The 13,316-nt window shown below is 43.9% G+C and overlaps 1 protein-coding gene across 2 annotated transcripts in view; it reads left to right on the top strand.

The window, feature by feature from the left end:
- LOC115553277 (chymotrypsin-like protease CTRL-1) overlaps positions 1 to 13,316 on the top strand; it is a 60,791-nt gene that overhangs the window by 45,519 nt on the left and 1,956 nt on the right. Inside the window, exons 1-3 of one of the 2 annotated variants that reach the window (XM_030369412.1) lie at positions 11,260 to 11,390; positions 11,739 to 11,845; positions 13,151 to 13,230. In XM_030369412.1, coding sequence (XP_030225272.1) covers positions 11,345 to 11,390; positions 11,739 to 11,845; positions 13,151 to 13,230 — 233 coding nt within the window. In that variant the 5' untranslated portion in view covers positions 11,260 to 11,344. Of the gene's footprint in view, positions 1 to 11,259; positions 11,391 to 11,738; positions 11,846 to 13,150; positions 13,231 to 13,316 lie in introns of those variants that run through there. The other variant, XM_030369413.1, reaches the window with a different exon arrangement.

Here is a 13,316-nt window from a genome sequence, read left to right as displayed (position 1 = left end):
CTGTCATGTTTTGTATTTATATTTTTACCATTATTGTTTTATAGGGACAAACATTAACAAATTTCTCCTACAGGGGATTGATAAAGTTCTATCTATTGAACAGAAAGAAACACTTGGTCATACTTTACACACTTTACCGCATTGGCCTACTGGATGCCACAGATAGGCTATATTTTAAGCATTGGACTGAATGCCACATAAATATATAATTATGTTTTTGCACGTTTGCAACGTTTAAAAGTTCAGGGGAAAGTATAGGCCTATGCCTCTGCTTAAGCAAATAGCCTTTGGAGGCAGTGTTGTTTCTGAATATTAGTGTTAAGGGACAATAATGCTTACTATCATACATTAGTACTTCCAGCGCTTGGCTTGCATGAGAGCGAGGTTTGCTGGGTTGTGGTTGCTGGGGGTGGTTTTTTTTTTTCTTCCGCTACAATCAGGGTGACGTGGAAGGCAGGCTGTTTTAGCAGCTCCATTAGCCGCAACACCTAACTCCCCCCTTGCGCACTGGTGGAAACCATGGGCATTATTTATTAAATTGAACTTATTATTTTAGTAGTTAATCCCCCTGTCTATTTTAACCATCCTGGTTCTCTAATATTAATGTTCATAACACAAGTGTCTAGTGCACTCTTGTCATGATACACAAAACACACAAAAACAGACAGACGGGCCCAACAATCTAGAAAAACAATTAAAATGATGAGTGTTAAGCGTCCTTCACTGCTCATATTGCCACTTCCTGAAGAGAAAAGAGAATACATTTAGAAAAAAAAATGCAAACTTTTACAGATTGTTAAAACAATTAATGTTGGTGAATCAAAAACACAGTAATTATAATTTATCCAAAATACATGTGTGTTCTGCAGATTTCAACTAGAGAATGGCTTCCCTTATGCACACACACAGTCACTAAAACACACAAACAAACACAAAAACAGACATCTAGTCCTAACACAAACTATGCCTCTAAAGACGTTTATGTGGATTCAACTACGTCTTGTTCTGGACAGTATTAATTACCACACACCCACAGAGTCCTTTTTGGGCGGTTTCTCACATCCTCAGTTTGGCATGTGAATTTCCTGAAGTCAACAGAGTTCCCGGTGTTGGTCGACCCCTGGGGCCGGTTGCACCAACTGGGCGTAAGCCTGGTCGTAACTACTGCCGCGTTTCCACTGCAGGGTGCGGAACGGATCGGATCGCAAAGGGGCGGTAGGGAGGGGGCGGTATAGCCCAGCTCAGTTCCGAGGTCGCGTTTCCACCGCCGACAGTACCCTTTGTGGTAGGCCGGATGTCGATCGCCGCGGCAGCTACGTAAACATCGTAAACAACGTCTTCCTCCGCAAGAATGCAGACGAACGTCTCCACCTCCTTGTTCGCCCAAGCCAGCTTTTTACGCGACATGTTAATTGTAAAGAATAATACCTCGAGGCTACTGTTTGTTTGTTTTTATCCCCGCGTCACCCGGAAGTGACGATTCTGTCGACCAATCTATTCCAGGGTACCCTTTCAGGCGTCTGGTCTCGTTTTGGGTACCGCAACGGAGGAGTCCCTAAAATGGGGTCGGAACGGGTACGGCAAAGTCCGGGTCACGCCCACTTTTGGCGGTGGAAACGCGACCCGACCCGCACCTTTGCGATCCGATCCGTTCCGCAGCCTGCAGTGGAAATGCGCCATACGCCTGGTCGTAACTTGGCGTTCTAAGTCCAACCTAACCTGGACTTCTGTGGACGAGTGGTAGGACTGTGACTGAACAAAGGGAGTGTGAGGGTACAGACTAGGTGTTAAAAGGTGGAAGGAAGAGCGGGGCAGGGAGAACAATAAGAAAAAAAACTTAAACATGACCGACAATAGTTGCGTGCAAATTGAGCGGGGAGGGAGGTGGGGAAGAGAGTGAGGTGTGAAAAGGTGGGGGGAGGGTTGTGGATACAGAGCGGGAAAAAGTACAATGGATGCAAATGAAAACCCCCAAAAATAAAAACACATATTTTACAAAATGAAACAGACAATCTCTGAGGTTACAATGGTAATTTGTGGTATTTCGGTGCACCTTCTATTTTTGCTTTAAAGCTTCAGCTATTTTGCTGCATAATCATAAATGCAGTCGACAGGTCTTTGTCTGTACGAACAAGTAATCCTAAAGGACGGTTAGTGCTCCTATATTAGTTTATGGAGCAGACTAACTGGGATACACCAGTGGACCGTTATGGTGCGCCTAGGCTCAATGACCCTTGCTCCAATGAACGCTGGCCCAGCGGGTTCGCGCTCCTCCCGCCGGGTTGGGATGTCGAGTGAACAGGCTTTTATTGGCGGTATTATGCTCCCTTTATCCTTATTGAACGAGTAAACCTAGAGAATCTGTAGTTAGTTATTTTGAATCAGTTCGAAGGTGGCTCTTTATGCTAACTAACGAGTAATCCTGAAGGATCCGGGAGTTGGTTCAAATTAGTTTGTAGGTGGCCCTTTAGTCTAACGAACGAGTAATCCTAAAGGATCAGTGAGTTCTCCTATATTAGTTCGTAGATCGTTTAGTTTCTACAGAATCCGTGAGTTAAGTTAGTTCGAAGGTGGCTTTTTATTCTGACAAACGAGTAATCCTAAAGGATTATTAGTGCTCCTATATTAGTTTGTAGTTAGTTTCTTTATCACCTAGACTAAATTGCTTTAATCTTGTTTACCGTTCAATCATCACTCGAACGCCCGAGGGCTTACACCCTCCTATAAACAACCGTCTTGGACTTTATCACTCCGTCACACGATAATAATAATAATACATTTAATTTAGAGGCGCCTTTCAAGACACCCAAGGTCACCTTACAGAGCATATAGTCATCATACATTTTTTAAAAATAACTAGTATTATACAACGGGGCACCTAAATCCAGCGATCTGATTGGTTCCCAACTGTTGTATAATGAGCGTATACATAACTGCTATGACGCCCGATCATTTTGTGAAAGTTTGCATACCACTCCGCGCCTGGAAGTAGAAACAGTTACAAAGTAAAACATATGCTGGATGATGGAGAGCGTGTAAATGTTGTTACTCCGGGAGTGAGCAAGGCGATGGAGAGACTAACGAAAGCTTAGGCACACGGCGAGTTAACTGCTCCATAGGATAAATTGCCGGCGAACCGCTCTATCGGAGCCTTCTCTCGGAGGGTTCGCTAAAGTGTGTTGCATAGCGACCGTCGATGCATAGCGGCAGCCAGGAGGGACTACTTTTTTGTATTCTTTAATTAAACGGCTATTTTGACTTTCTTGGTTTCTTTTTAAATGTAGTGTGTCTATGACTTTCGTTTCGCCATAATAGTAACCGTTGTATAAAAGCAATAGATCACTTCAGTCAGTGGCATGTGCTCATTATACCACTGTGAAGGGGGTCGCCTGCCCTCCGCTGCGCGTCGGGGCCGGACAACACAACTTAACAGTGGTATAATGAGCACATACCACAGCCTGGCGTGATCTATTGCTTAATTATACCACACGCCAGGTTCTTTTAGGAGAAAATGGATCCCAACAAACAAACCTGGCTAACCGTGCATAAGTCAATCAACACGACAACTGATTTTTTCAAAGGCTCTGCTTACCTGTGTTGACTGAGAATACAACGCTCGCCGAGTTGAGTTGTCTGGAACGCGATCCTCCTGGCTTGCTCGCCAATTGATGTGGAATAAACTAATAATAAACTAATTAGATCCTTTGTGGTGTGGTGGTCTTGTGCTGTATGGTATGACTTGGAGAGTGGTACATTTTCAACAACGTGGCTTATCTAACAGAGACACAAGGTAAACGGGCTTGCGTTCTGGAGGTTTTTCATGAGGCATCTCACGAACACAGGTAAACAAACAGTTATATTGGGAGTGGGCGGAACGGTAAATTGGCCACACCTACATGTTCTAATATACCCAGGTAATCCTTTGGTCAGTCTTGGCTTAAACGGAAATTGCAAACTGTCCATGTTTGTACTCTTTAACTTATCTATAAAGCCTTATATGGTGTTATCCATTATGTGGTGATTAAACCTTTCATTACTGTGGTTAGCTTGAAACATGTTGAAACATCAGAAATAGCATGGACTAAAATAATTTACATCATAGCCTACATTGGTCATAATAAGTGAAACAATTTATTGCTGTCGGTACAGTAAAGATGTTCATAGAACCAAGTGCACGTAACAATCACTAGGCTAACCCATTCTCTGTATACAGCAGTAATAGCAGCTACTGCAGATACTACACAATGAGTGTACAATAAGTGCGTACATTAAGTGCCAGGACGTACAACATACAATGGTGGGCACAGAGTCTGGTGAACGCTGAACAAGTGAGTTTTAAGTCTTTTGCAGAGGCTGGTGAGTGACTCTGCGATCCTGACATCGCGGGGCTCGTTCCACCACTGAGGTCCCAAAACAGAGAAGAGTTGTGACTTCGCTGATCGACCTTTGCATGCTCTTAGCGATGGCGGTACCAGACGTCCAGCTGAGGTAGTTGAGCGGACGGATCGTGCTGGGTTGTGTGGCTTGACCAACGCTTGGAGGTAGGCAGGGGCAGTTGACCCTGCCTACCTCCAGTTGACTTAACATTAACAATAACTCAAACTATTCAAAACATTCCAAAACCATTATGTGAATAGCTTGAAAATGTTTTTATGATCATTACCACCGACTTACCAATCAAACGGTCACATACTCAAAGCTCGTGACCCAGAGCAAGCTTCTGTTTGTTGTTATCCTGCGGTAGCTACTGGAGCTAGCTAACTAGCTAATCCACATTAGGACCTAGCACTAGAAGACAACCCTAAACTCCAACCTAGCTAGCCTGGCTCGCTCTCGTGCATCTGTGTTTGTGCTCGTGCATGATTGCGCGTCCATGTACTTGGAATGGGTGGAGTCAGAGTCAACGTTGAAGGAGAGGGGGTAGGACCATTTGAGTTGTGTATTTTCAAAATCTGCTGGCGTATCGCAAATCCCATACCCAACCTTTAATCTAACTTTAAAAAAGTAATTTTGAGTCATCTGTCTCAAGTCTAAGTCAAGTCTCAAGTTATGAAGACCAAGTCAAAGTCAAGTCGAGTTTTTTATCAGTGTTAGTCAAGCACGTCTCAAGTCCTCAAATTTGCGACTCGAGTCTGATTTGAGTCAAGTCATGTGACTCGAGTCCCCCATGTCTGGTTTATGGACAAGCTTCTGGTTTTCCTAGTCGTCGTTTAATATGTCGAGAACCTTGACATGAGGCATGGCATCTTGACAGGCATTTAGAAAATCAGAGACGTTTCTGAGTCCCTCGGCATCTTTAGGTTGTATCCTAGGCCAATTGGTAAGTTTCTCTCTGAATGCTCTCTGAATGGCAAAAGGCTGGCCGAAGCGACGAGTGAACTTGTTCCAGGCATCCTGGTAGGCTTCATCATCGTTTCGGAAAAAGGTGCCATCCAGCACATCCAGCACTGGGCCGCCAACATACTTCTTCAGATAATAGAGTTTTTCAGCTGGAGTGATAGCTCTTTGGTCAATGAGCGAGGAAAACTATGCTTTCCAGTCAGTGAATCGTATTGGATCACCATTGAAGACGAATGGCTCTGGAACAGGGAGCCTATTCAAGGCTATGCTGTCTTGAAAGACCTGAGCCAGTGAGGAAATGTCTTTATGAGAGGGTGTTGCAACATGGGATGGCGAAGCGGCAGTTACAGGCATGTTCTTTGTGTCCTTATCCTTTTCAATGTTGATGCAGTCAGCAGCTTTATGTTGTCTCCTTATTATACACATTCAGCTTGGCCTTAGCTGCTCGCACTTCCTTCTCGGCCTGCAATCGCTCCAACTCATACCTTTGTGCCTCTAGAGCTATCCTCTGTTGTTCTTCTAACTCTCGAATCACTTCCCTTTGTCTCTCTTCGGCTACCATCATCTCATAATTGGTTTCCTTCACTGCTAGTTCTCCTGCTGCATCCGCACGTGTGGCCGCCATAGACGAAGTCATGGAGTGATGGTCAGACTTGCTGTGACTTGTCAAGGACGCGGCGGATCCATAGACAGACTTTGTATAGTCACGGTGGAGGAGTTCATGAAGGCGATGTCTTTCTTGCTCCTCATTAAACTCAACTTCATCGTCTATTGCTCTGTTGTGGGCAATGATAATGATTTCTGTGGTGACTGATTCACATGTATCGACTCGTCGTCTTACATCAGTGGAAGGTGTGGCAAGATCTTGCATTTGTTAGTACTTGTTAATTATGTCTTCCTTACTTTTCCTAAGTTCTTCCACGAGAGGCCAGAGGTCACCATCTGGCATGTAGGACTTCAGTTGATCTCTTGCTTTGCGTATTTTGAGTTTCCATTGCTCGTACATAGAGAGCAGCCTTTTCTCCATTTTCTTGGCCTCCTCCACTTGTAGTACACGCATCTTCTCTGTAGGGTTCCGTGCACGTTCGGAGCGTCTGGAACCTTCAGGTGGGTCATCCAGTTTACCTTGGAGATGACTCTGACCTTCTTCCTCCACTTCAGTCGTTTCCTTCAGGCATGGTGCGTCTGCCACTGAGTGGAGCTCCCTCTGCAAATCTTGAACTTCATGCTAAGAACCAGCTATCTGCTCCTCTGTGTCACTAACGTGACCTGACTTTCACATTATCAACTCCAAACTCAGAATTATTAAGCCAGATGAAAACCCCTAAGCAGATACGATCAAACTCTTAAGCAGTTTAAAGATAGAATATCAGAACCCCAGCACAAAAATAACTAGCACAGTTACATTAATGTGCAGACACTCAAATAACTGTAAATGTTCAGGTAAATACCATGATAAGCACAATTTTCAGATAGCATGAAATGCAGTTCCTTTTTTTTTTTAAATGTCCTTGATTATAAAGTGTCCACATGAATGTGTCCGTCTGTATAAAGTTTGTATCAACAGTTCCTTCGTTGTAGATGAGCAGGTGAGTATTAAATGTTCCCTGGTTCAATTTAAGAAGCTGTTAATGTGTTGCTCACCCTATTGGCAGTACCGTAGACCATATAATATGGGGTAATACTCAGTTCTGCGTCAATGAATGCGACTGTACTTGACCAATGCACCGAATCCACGAGACCGCTCCCTGGATGGCCGTAGTGGATCATGCGGTGACATGCAGGAACATGTGCTGCTCGATGACTCCATGTGAACAGCATGGGGCGATGTAGCAGTATCAGCAGCAGGCATTAGTGGTGGATTTAATGATTTGTTTCCGTGACCCAGTTCGCATGATTCGTTCGCGAATCGTTTGTTCGTTGGTTCGTTCAGTCGAGTTTCCGGTAGCACTAACTCCACTGATTCTGACTAACTCAGCTGAGGACCGTAGCGGTGAATCGCATCATGGAATGCACGCCATTGCACGGTTCTCAGCTGAGTCAGTCAGACTCAGGGCTACCGGAAACTCGACTGAACTGGGAGGAGTCATTCGCAAATCGTTTGTTCGTTCAGCCTGGTTTCCGGTAGCGGTAAATCGCATCATGGAATGCACGCCATTGCACGCCATTGCACGGTTCTCAGCATCAAAATAAATGCATGGAGGAAGTGGTTATTTTAACAGACCTTCATAAGAATCATTTACAGTCTCCGCACCGCCTGCGAGCGAGCCGAGCGCACCCTCTCCAGCAGCACCCAGGGCAGCATTGTGGTCGATTCCCAGCACGAGGGCGTCGACCTCTCCCCCTCCATCACCAGAGATCGCTGCGAGGAGCTCAATGCAGACTTTTCCGGGGTACCCTGCCGCCCGTGGAGAAGGCCCTAAGGGACAAGGCCCGGGTTCAGGTCATCGTACCGGTTGGGCTGCTCCACACCCGCGTCCTCAAGATCCAGAAGCTGCTTCTGGACGGTCCCAACTTCAAAAAGAGCATCAACCCTGATGAGGCAAGGGGCCTATGGAGCAGCTGGGTGCATCCAGTCCCTGCTGTACTGTACTATCCTATAATTATCATGTTTAACCCTTTTTTTATATATTCTGTAGTCTCATATTATCAGTTTAACACAATATGTATTATATTCTATAGTATAATATCATTATGTTTAATCCAATATGTATATATCATATATCATATAATTATTATGTTCAACCCTGTTTATATGTTCTGTTTTATAAAATCATTATCATGTTTCACTCAACATGTACATATTGTATATTATCACGTCATAAACATGTTTAGGCAATATGCGTGTGTTCTGTATTATCATATCCGTATCATGTTTAACCCAAACTCATTTCTCCCAGTCACAATCTCTCTGTCAATGGTTATGTCATCGCACAGCTGTGCAGGCAGCCCTTTTGTCCGGCGATAAGTCTGAATGTACAGGACCTGCTTCTGCTGGACGTCACCCCCCTCTCCCTGGGAATTGAAACCGCTGGAGGGCTCAAGTCTATGAAGGGGAGAGAGCCATGAACAAGGACAATACGATTCTGGACAGATTTGAGATGACAGGTATCCCGTTACTGGTACTCCCTTCCCCAAGAGGAGACCTTTGACATTGATGCAGATGGCAACCTGAATGTATCTGCTGTGGACAAGAGCACCGGCAAGGAAAACAAGAACACCTTTACCAATGATAAAGGATTGTACCCCAATATATGCAGGAACCCGATGTATGCTCTACCCTGGTATGCTGTAGCCAGTACCCATGAATCTAGAAACTACATTATGCAAACAAAACTAGGCGGAATTAATGGTGGAATTAAATAAGTTCTTGAATATGTTTGGAACATGAGTGACCTACTTATGGAACATGAGTGAACTATATATAGAACGAGTAAACTAGGTATGGACCATGTGGGAACTATGTATGAATTACGCATGGAACATAAGTGAACTACATATTAACTAAGTATGGAGCATGAGGGAACTACTTATGAATTACGTATGGAACATGAGTGAACTACGTATTAACTACGTATGGAGCATGAGGGTACTATGTATGGAACATGATGGAACTACGCATGAATAACGTATGGAACCTGAGTGAACTAGAACATTAGTTAACTACGTATTGAATGAATGCAGAGCAGTATGAACCTCACAGGGTGTCTGTCTATCATCACATTGAGCGCATGGACCAGGAGGAATTTAAGGAAGGAATGAAGTTGTTATCTATATATCTAGGAGGTGGGCCAGGACAGGCTGAGGACGAAGCCCAGGTCACCTCTAATAACTCTCCAGAATCTCTGGCCTTTCAACATGCAGGGCAGAGATGGCCTTCAACATCCGTAGAGGAAGAGAAGCTCCAGGACATACTCGGCCCGGAGGACCACAAGGCCATTGTGGACAAGTGCAACCACATCCTCTCCTTGCTGGACAGGAGCCAGGTGAAACCCAGTGTCATCATTATTGATGGATTCAATGATTGTTTTCCTTGATTCAGTTCGCGTCGATCAGTTCGCCAAGAGGAAATCGTTCAGAACCGTCCGTGTGACATTCGTTCAGTCAAGTTTCCGGTAGCTCCCTCGTTCTCATTCTCAAACGATCGGGGAAGTCGGTCATCAATCAACACAACATTACAACTTTATGTTGTGTTGAGGGGGGTTGTAGTTGAATATTGGATGTTTAACATATCAGCAAGATAATAGACTTGATTAAGCAATGATGGTGGGGGTCCCGGGTGGAGAAAGAACCATTAAAGAATAGACTGATTGACGAGACATACAAATATTTTATTAATCTGGCATGAAACAGAAAGTCAAAAGACAGCATGCCGTTACCATTTCCCTGATTTTGAATCGTATTATTGTACGTTCGCTCACTAAGCCTCTTCCCCGCTCACAGTCAGTGAACTAACAGCGAGTCAGCGACTAGTGGGTCTAGGAGGTGTCAAGTCTGAGAACGAACGAGACGAATGAGAGAGAAGAATCAGTTGGGTTCGGTCTTGTTAAAGATTCATTCATTTGAACTGATTCGGTCGCGAACGACCCATCACTAGTCATCATGTGTTCTCTCTTCCCTGCCTGTCACATCACAGAGCCGGCTGCCATCTTCCATCTTCCATTGATAAGAATGCATTGGGATTTGAATGTTGTGTATGATTCCTATAATGCTGAGGCTATACTGGTGAGTCTCTTTATATAGAGTCGGCTATTCAAGGACATGCTGATGAGTTTGTCAATTGTTTTTTTCTTCAGCTTAACATCTCAAAGACAAAAAATATGGCCATTGATTTTAGAAGAAAGCATCTTGTTCTCCTCCACCTACTTACATATATGGAAACTGCATAGAGATGGTTGACCAGTATACATTTCTGGGAACAATGATAGACAATAAACTCAAATTTGACGTTAATACTGATACTATTTGCAAGAAGGGGCAACAACGATGGTACCTCCTTCGGACACTTAATTCTTTCAATGTCGATAAGGTTATGTTGTCTTTATTTTATACATCTTTAATTGAGTCTGTTCTCACTTTTTCTTGTATTGCCTGATATGGGGGCATCAGCCTTAGGGACAGAAACAAACTCAGCCATATTGTGAAGGTGGTTGCGAAGTTGATTGGCTGTCCACAAGTATCCACAAGTAGGTTACTCAGAAAACAATGTCTATATTGGACTGTAAAAATCACCCCCTCATTGTTCATTTGGGGCCCTTCCCTCAGGCCAGAGACTAAAAGTCCCTCTTTCTAAGTCCAATAGGACATAAAACTATTTTATTCCTAGCGCAATACTCAATTTGCACAATTCTTTGCACATACCTGTAAATGTATTTTAATCTGATGACTAGATAAGTATGACCGTTTTTTAACTTATATTATCCTGTGTCTATCTCTTTGTCGTGTGTCCTTGTGTATATTGTGTTTTTCATGTGTACCTGACTGCAAGACAAGTTTCCCTTTTGGCACATTAAAGTTATACTAAACATGCTTTGCATGAGTAACAGCAGCAGAAAAGAAATCACAAATATTTCACATAAGGAATCATACATAATACATAATGCTCTAATACTTAATACATAATACCTAATAAAGCTTGATATACATTAAATTCAGACGAAATGGTCATCCATGTACACAGAGGACATCATTCAGCTCTCCATATCATAACTGTTCATCCAAGTACATTGTAAAGAGCACACAGCTTAGTTTTACATATCTTATTTTCTGACCACAAATGCTCCAATTCCTGTGGAGTTATTGTGCAATGTTCTTCTGTTTTGCGGGCCTTGAACGACACCCCAGCTGTGTACCGCTAGACCTTACACAGCGCTTTCCCATCGCTATCTCTGAGGTAACATGTGGACTGCTGCACATATCACCCAGGGAGGGTTTGTGGGCAGCTATAAAAGAAGGGCTCCAACGGGGGGTTAATCACAAACGTGGAATACAGTCTACTGTAGTAATGTTTTTGATGCTCAGTTGTTTCGCTCTGGTGGCCTCTGGCCTTGGTGAGTGCTAGAGTCTTCCATCAATTCTCACAATGTTAGCTTCGTGTTAACATGTTGCAAGTATGGAGAGTTACGGCGTATGCTATGATGTGTGTGTGTCATACGCATTGAAGGCGACGTGGTGACCATGTATTGTATTGATCATGTATTGACCACGTATGGGTGCATTCAGGGTGGGTGGGGGCGTCTGTGTTGACCATGTATTTATATATTCAGGGTGTGTGGGGGTGTCTGTGTTGACCATGTATTTATATATTCAGGGTGTGTGGGGGTGTCTGTGTTGACCACGTATTGTTGTATTCAGGGTGTGGGGGGGCGTCTGTGTTGACCACGTATTGTTGTATTCAGGGTGTGGGATGCCATCCATCAGGCCCCAGGTGAGAGAAGAAGACAACAAGATTGTGAACGGACAGAACGCCGTGTCCGGGTCCTGGCCCTGGCAGGTGTCCCTCCAGGTACAAACACGCGCACACACACACACACACACACACACACACACACACACACACACACACACACACACACACACACACACACACACACACACACACACACACACACACACACACACAAACACAGGTTTAAATTATTTTATTTGGATCTACAAGCAAAACAAAGTTTTCTCTTTTTTTTTTGATCCAAACATTAATTAGAAGGTTTCAATCTGAAAACTAACCAGACACTGAATGTGCAAAATGCTTAAGCACGCAGAGGAGTAGAGATGAAATGATGATGGTTTAGCTGAGGTTAAAGCATTGCATATGACAATATGGCATTCAGGGATAGACAACACAACGTCTTTTCCAGATGTGGAGGCTGCCTATGGTCGCTGAGACTGAGCAGAATTTTAGAACTCTTTTCGCATCAGCCTTTTGCAGTCCACCTATCTGCAAACCTCGGAGCACACGTTTGTGTACATGCCCCAGACTTCCGAACACAAGTATGATCAATTGGCAGTTATATCCTAGAGCTGTGATACATTCTACCAATGGTATTTCATGAACTTGGATGTGAAGCAAGTGTCCAAATACAGATCAAACGCACAGCCTATTTCAAAGATGGTAAGTGATTTTCTGGCTTGGTTAATGAAAACAATGTCTGGGGTGTTTGGGATGTTACACAGTAGGTTGTTATCAGTACAATTATGATCAAACCAGTTCAATTTCACAGTGCTGTGCTTATACATGTGTGTTGTTCTGTCCTGTACTTGTCTGAGTTCTTGTGAGACCAAGTCCACCAGACGGTCATGTCTGGCGATGTACAGTCCTTTGTAAAAGCTACAGCCGTTTAGGATGTGAGCCATTGTCTCTTTAGTGCAAGGGGTGGGATGTAGGATGCAGTGTGGGTTGTATTGTGACGGATACCAGATTGCCAGGTTGTATTTTGTTGTCAATACCTGTAAGCGGGCCTTAATGCAAAAGATAAGGACGTCCTCTCCAATGGTCGTGTTTGAGAGGATAGAGTGGGACACAGAGTGGTTTGCAAAGGGTAGCACTGCCAGTTTGCCCTGCAGGCTTAAGCTAGTCCAATGCTAGTCCAATGCACACACACACACACTCACACAAACACACACAGCTCCTTAATAAGATGAACCTGTATTTACTCTAGAGCATCTTTCGATAAAAGCATTTAAAAGAAAATGAATGCATACATCTAATAGTCATAATACAAATATACTAATTTTGACCAGTGACAGTCAGATGAAACTACTACGATCCATTCGTGTATTTTATGACCATGTGACTGATTCCTCTACTCAGGAAACCAGTGGATTCCACTTTTGTGGCGGCTCTCTGATCAACCAGAACTGGGTGGTCACCGCTGGTCACTGCCGCGTCACGTGAGTACAGCATCCATCTCTTTCCCAGCTCTCGCTCTGTCTTCCAGCTCTCTCTCTATCTCTCTCTTCCAGCTCTCTCTCTCTCT

Source organism: Gadus morhua, chromosome 11 (assembly GCF_902167405.1).
Source record: "Gadus morhua chromosome 11, gadMor3.0, whole genome shotgun sequence".
Taxonomy (NCBI): domain Eukaryota; kingdom Metazoa; phylum Chordata; class Actinopteri; order Gadiformes; family Gadidae; genus Gadus; species Gadus morhua.
This window is presented reverse-complemented; position numbering and strand designations above follow the sequence as displayed.